A 6,174-nucleotide genomic window follows, 5' to 3' on the forward strand; every position below is an offset into this window, starting at 1 on the left:
ACAGTCTTGCTTCTCCCGTTTGAGTCAGGGTCCCTAGAGACTTGCCCGGATCTGGAGCTCAGAGTCTGAAACTCCCTCCCGATTGAAAACGCCAACCGCGCTCTCCGCTGCCAGCCCGCTCTGCACGCACTCCGCACCTGAATATTTCACTTCAGCACTGCGCCTCCTCCGAGTCTGGGTATGATATTCTCTTTCCTCCTAGTTGTAGAATTTCCACTCAGCCAGCCTTCCTGTGGTTCTGGATGATGTCCGTTCCGTCTTTTAGGTGTATTTTGATTTGGTTGTTCAAGGCAGCAATCTCCGGCGTTAACCTATGCCGCCATCTTGGTTTTCCGCTAGTGTTTTTTTTTTTTAATGTTGATTTCAAGTAATGACAAGCCTGAACTTTGAAAACAAATAGTATGTCTAATTGTCTACAGTTATTTCAGAATTGGAAGGAAAACATTGATCAGTAACAAAAATTTAGTAGTGATTATGTAAAAAGCCTATTAAGCTGATAGTAGGTTTCTCTAAGGAGTCTGGATATAAATCAGTGCTTAGAGGGGAATTTGTAGCATGAAGTAGGCCCTTAAATTAATAATTTAAGTTTCCACCTTAAGCTAGAAAAAGAAAAGTAATCTAATTAAATTAGTCTCTAAGTCAATGAAATTGGAAGTAGAAAAACAGAGAAAATCAATGAAACCAAAATCTAGTTATTCAAAATATCAATCAAATTGATAAATTTCTGGCCAGATTTACAAAGCAAAAAAAGAAAAATGAAAAATAGCCAATACCCGAATAAAAGGGGAGGTATTATCACTGACTTCACAGATGTCAATATGATAATAAAAGATTACTACAAAGCAGTGTATGAACATAAATGACATGACAAATGAAGTGAATCAATTTCTTGATAAATACAAATTTCCAAAACTAACACAGAAATAAGTAGATAACCTGGGGATAGTCTTCTGCATGTTAAAGATAATTGAATTTATTGGTAAAAACAAATAAACAAACAACTTCCAAAAGGGCAAACTTCAGAAGTAGGTTGTTTCACTGGCAAATTTTACCAAACATAATGGAGAAATTACAGCAATTCCTCACAATCTCTTCAAAAATAGAAAAGTGGGACCAGCTCTATCCGGTTTGGCTCAGATAGAGTGTTGGCCTGCGGACTGAACCGTCACAGGTTTGATTCTGGTCAAGGCATGTACCTTGGTTGCGGGCACATCCCCAGTAGGGGGCGTGCAAGAGGCTCATTATACGAGGGCAATATTACCCTCCTGTTCAAATCATACAAAATAGTACAAGAAAACTACAGACCATTGTCGCTCTGGAACATTGGTGCAAACCAAATACAGCAATGTATGAAAAAATAATATATCACCACCAGGTTAGAGTTTATCTTGGGAATGCAAGGCTGGTTCAACATTTGATAATCAATCAATATAATGGACCACACTAGCATACTTATCAAGAAAAAAATACACGATCAAATAACAGATGCGGAGAAGTATTTGACAAAATTTAACATCCGTTTGTGATCAAAGCTTTCAGCAAGCTGGAAACAGAAGGGAAGTACCTAAATTTTTACAGAAATCCTATAGCTAATTTTGTATTTAAGGGTGAACAACTAACAGTGCTTTCCTATAGGATAAAGAAGATAGAGAACTAGGCAGGAATGTCTCCCCTCACTGTTCCTAATCACTGTTGCTTCATAAGTCCTAGCAAATGCAGTAATAACAGAAAAAGAAATAAAAGACATTTACATGGGGAAAGAAGAAATACAACTATTTGCAGATAACATGATTTTCTATGTAGAAAATTCTAAGGAATCTACTGAAAATTTCTTATAATTAATGACTTTAGCAAGATTGCAGAACACAAGATCAATACACAAAATTCAGTCATATTTTTGTATGTTAAGCAATAAAAAACTGAAAACTGAAATTTAAAAAAATACTGTAGCCCTGGCCAGCATTGCTCAGTGGTTGGAATGTTGGCCCACGTACCAAAGGGTTGGGGTTCGATATCCTGGTCAAGGTTACATACCTGGGTTGCAGGTTCTATCCCATCCCCAGTCAGGGCACATGTGTGAAGCAACCAAATGATTTGTCTTTTTCACAGCAATGCTTCTCTTCTCTCTCTCCTCTACCTTCCACTCTCTAAAAATCAGTGGGAAAAAATGCCCTCACTCCTTGGGTGAGGATAAAAAAAATACTATTTAGAGTATCTCTTAAAAAAATGAAATATGCATAACATAATATGCATATTTAACAAAATATGCATAATCGATATGCTAAACACTACAAAATGAAGATGAAACAAATTAAAGAAGACCAAATAAAAATACATGTTTATTTCATAACATAGGTTCCTTGTTGGTTATTTTCTCAAGTTTAAAAAACCCCCACAATAGATTATGGCTAGAATCCTACCATGCTTCATTAAAGTAAATTATTCCAAAAGAATAAGAAAATCCTGTTGATTACCAGCTTCTTTCTTTTGCTATATGATTTTATTGGGTCAAATTTTTAAAGCTATGGCATTAAAATTTCAAATATACCTGTAAACATATGATTCATTGGTATTATTTATTGCTCTTTCAGGAATTTTTTGTGGAGCCATTTAATCGAAAAGCACGCCAAGAGAACTTGAGGTATAATAATATGCTTAAACAACTTAACACTCAACAGTTAGCCACTCTGAGACGCTGGAAGACAATACAGATCTATCTTACATGTGAAAGGGGACCTTGGGCTGAAAGGTATGAATGTATACCACCTATTCAGTAACCTTTTTCTTTAGAACTTTGGTCTACAACTTTTTAAGCCAACGGCCTCTCCAATCCAATTAAAAAATGTTCAATTTATAAAAGAACGTGAGAGATGGGAGAACAGGGTATGCGTTTTTTGTGGGTTTTTTTTTTATTAATTGTGAAGTTATCATACGTCCTTTCTTTGGAATATGATGAATGATTGGAATTAGGCTTATAGTGTTTAAAGACCTGTAAAATGTTAATTCAATGATATTAAATGGGAAAAAAAAGATTCAAAATATATGGGATAACATCAAGATATGTAAAATGCAGTTTAAGACCAGAAAGAAACACACTCAACTGTTACCAGTGATGACCTTTGGAAAACAAACAGTGGAGGAAAAAAATTGCTGAGTTTTATGATTTTAGGTCTTATATTTAAGCCTTTAATACACTTTTAATTTATTTTTATATATGGTGTAAGAAATTGGTTCAATTTCATTTTTTTGCATGTATCTGCCCAGTTTTCCCAACACTGTTTATTGAAAAGACTGCCCATTGTATGTCCTTGCCATCTTTGTCATAGATTAATTGATCATATAAGCACGTATTTACTTCTGGCTGCCTATTCTATTCCATTGATCTATATATCTCTTTTTACACCAGTAAGAAATGGTTTTGCTTATTGTAGCTTTATAGTTTTATATCAGGGCGAGTTATATCTTCCACTTTGTTCTGTCTCAAAATTTATTTGGCCATTTGGGGTTTTGTGGTCCCATGTAAATTTTAGGGTTAGTTCTAATTCTGAGAAGAATACCATTGGTATTTTAATAGGGATTGCTTTGGATCTGTATATTGCTTGAAATATGTAATATTTAAGATATATAAGCAGCTCATACAACTTAACACCAAAAAAAACAATCCAATTAAAAAATGGGCAGAGGACCTGAAATAAACATTTCTCCAAAGAAAACATACAGATGGCCAACAGACATAGAAAAAGATGCTCAATATCACAATCATCTGGAAAATGCAAATTAAAATCACAATGAGATATCATCTCACACTTGTCAGAATGGCTATCGTCAATAAATCAACAAATAACAAGTGCTGGTGAGGATGTGGAGAAAAGGGAGGTGGCCATTTGGGGTTTTGTGGTCCCATGTAAATTTTAGGGTTAGTTCTAATTCTGAGAAGAATACCATTGGTATTTTAATAGGGATGGCTTTGGATCTGTATATTGCTTGAAATATGTAATATTTAAGATATATAAGCAGCTCATACAACTTAACACCAAAAAAAACAATCCAATTAAAAAATGGGCAGAGGACCTGAAATAAACATTTCTCCAAAGAAAACATACAGATGGCCAACAGACATAGAAAAAGATGCTCAATATCACAATCATCTGGAAAATGCAAATTAAAATCACAATGAGATATCATCTCACACTTGTCAGAATGGCTATCGTCAATAAATCAACAAATAACAAGTGCTGGTGAGGATGTGGAGAAAAGGGAGGATTTTATTTACATTATATCCTGGGGTGTTTTTAGGTACCCCAGGCTATTACTGGGTCTAGTTTGCATGTGTGTCCCTGGATCTATTTGTTGGGGAAGGGATAGTGAGGAAGTAAGTGAATTATAATCTGGAGCTTTTGCTGAATCTTCTGGAAAGCTGAGTTCAGGCACTACCATGGGGAATGATGGTTCTATCCCAACAGGCTTCAGATTATTTGTGGGTTGTGAGAGTTACCTTGAGGATGCCAGCTACAGGGAACCCTGTTATTTTTGTCTCTCTAGCACCACTTCCTCCTCTTGGTACTAAAGCCCCTCCTTTTTGTGAGGAACCCACTCTGATATGGGCCCTCCCAACTCACCTAATCACAAAGGTGCCACTGACTCAAGTTGGGCAATTACTCTTCCCTGAGACTTTGCTACTGGTGCTGTTAGGGAGGACTGTGTCTTTTGGGATCACTAAGCTAATAGAATGTCACCCATCATATGGAGAACCCAGTCTGTGAGGTGGGAGAATGATTCCTGTGACAAATCTTTGCATTCATCCAGACCAAATGCACTCCTAGACTTGCAAGTTATGAGAGCTAATATATGTCTTAGGTGCTTATAAGCAATTTGATTTTGTTTCATTTACTTATAACCAAAAATGTAAAATTGACCAGTATACTGCAGTACCTGAAAGAGCTATCCTATATAATAAAAGCGTAATATGCAAATTGACTGAACGGCAGAACGACCAGTGGGGGAGGGGGGCAGGGCCAGCGAGCAGGCGGTGCCAGGCCAGCCAAGGCCTGTAGCAGCAGGCAGAGGGAAGGGATGGCGATGGGGGTAGGTGGCAGCGAGCAGCGGCGGCGCAGTGTTGGGGGACGGGGCCGCATCAGCCAGCACTGTCCCCTGATAGGCCACCTGGTCACCTCCCGCAGAGGAAGGCCAGCGGTGGCAGCAGCAGCGGAGTGATGGGGGCGGTGCCTTCCCCTGATTGGTCCGGTTGCCTCCTGCAGAGGGAGGCTAGCAGCAGTGACGGTGCCCGTCCCCTGATCGGCCTGCCTGGTCACCTCCCGCAGAGGGAGGTCACTGGTGGTGGCAGCAGTAGCGGGGTGATGGGGGCGGCGCTGTCCCCTGATCAGCCCTCCTGGTCACCTCCTGCAGAAGGAGGCCAGACTGTTAGCAGTACTTGCGCATTCCAGTTCTCTACAACACTACCAGCGCTTGCAGTTTTCTGAGTTTTTAATTTTAACTGTCCAATTAGGTGTGAAGTATGAGGCCTTATGATGTGACATTTACCTAATGACTAATGACAGTTGAGCATCTTTTCATGTACTTGTTGGCCAGTTGTATATATCTTCTTTGGAGAAATCTCTATTCAAGTCCTTTGCCTTATTTTTTTATTGTATTGTTTGGCTTATTGTGCTTGAGTTGTAAGAGTTTTCTTTATAGTCTCAATAATAGAACCTTATTAGATGTACCAGAGGCCCTGTGCACGGATTCATACACCAGTGGGGTCCCTTGGCCTGGCCTGTGCCCTTTTGCAATTTGGGACCCCTTGTGGGATGTCAGACTGCTGGTTTCAACCCAGTCCCCACAGGCCAGGCTGAGGGACCCTACCAGTGCACAGCCGGGCCTCTGGTATGCATATAAGATCTTTGGTTAATCTCTTCCTGCCCTCCCCACTCTCCTTTTCCCTCTGAGATTCATCAGTCTGTTCCATGATTCCATGCCTGTGCATTGAGCATCTGCCTCCTGGTGGTCAGTGTGTGGCATAGCTACTAGTTGGATGGTCAAATGGTTGCTTAGGCTTTTATATTTAGACTAGGGGCATGGTGCACGAAATTTGTGCACTGGGGGGAGGGGGGTCCCTCAGCCCAGCCTGCCCCCTCTCACATACTGGGAGCCCTCAGGGGATGTCCTAGTGATGGG

At 39.6% G+C, this 6,174-nt stretch overlaps 1 protein-coding gene across 3 annotated transcripts in view; it reads left to right on the forward strand.

Annotated features, from left to right (window-relative positions):
• NBEAL1 (neurobeachin like 1) overlaps nucleotides 1-6,174 on the forward strand; it is a 116,023-nt gene that overhangs the window by 67,076 nt on the left and 42,773 nt on the right. For all 3 annotated transcript variants that reach the window (XM_006759395.2, XM_015561106.1, XM_015561107.1), the window contains one exon: nucleotides 2,592-2,749. In XM_006759395.2, the coding sequence (XP_006759458.1) occupies nucleotides 2,592-2,749 (158 nt within the window). The remainder of the gene's footprint in view (nucleotides 1-2,591; nucleotides 2,750-6,174) is intronic.

Source organism: Myotis davidii, unplaced genomic scaffold (assembly GCF_000327345.1).
Source record: "Myotis davidii unplaced genomic scaffold, ASM32734v1 scaffold394, whole genome shotgun sequence".
NCBI lineage: Eukaryota > Metazoa > Chordata > Mammalia > Chiroptera > Vespertilionidae > Myotis > Myotis davidii.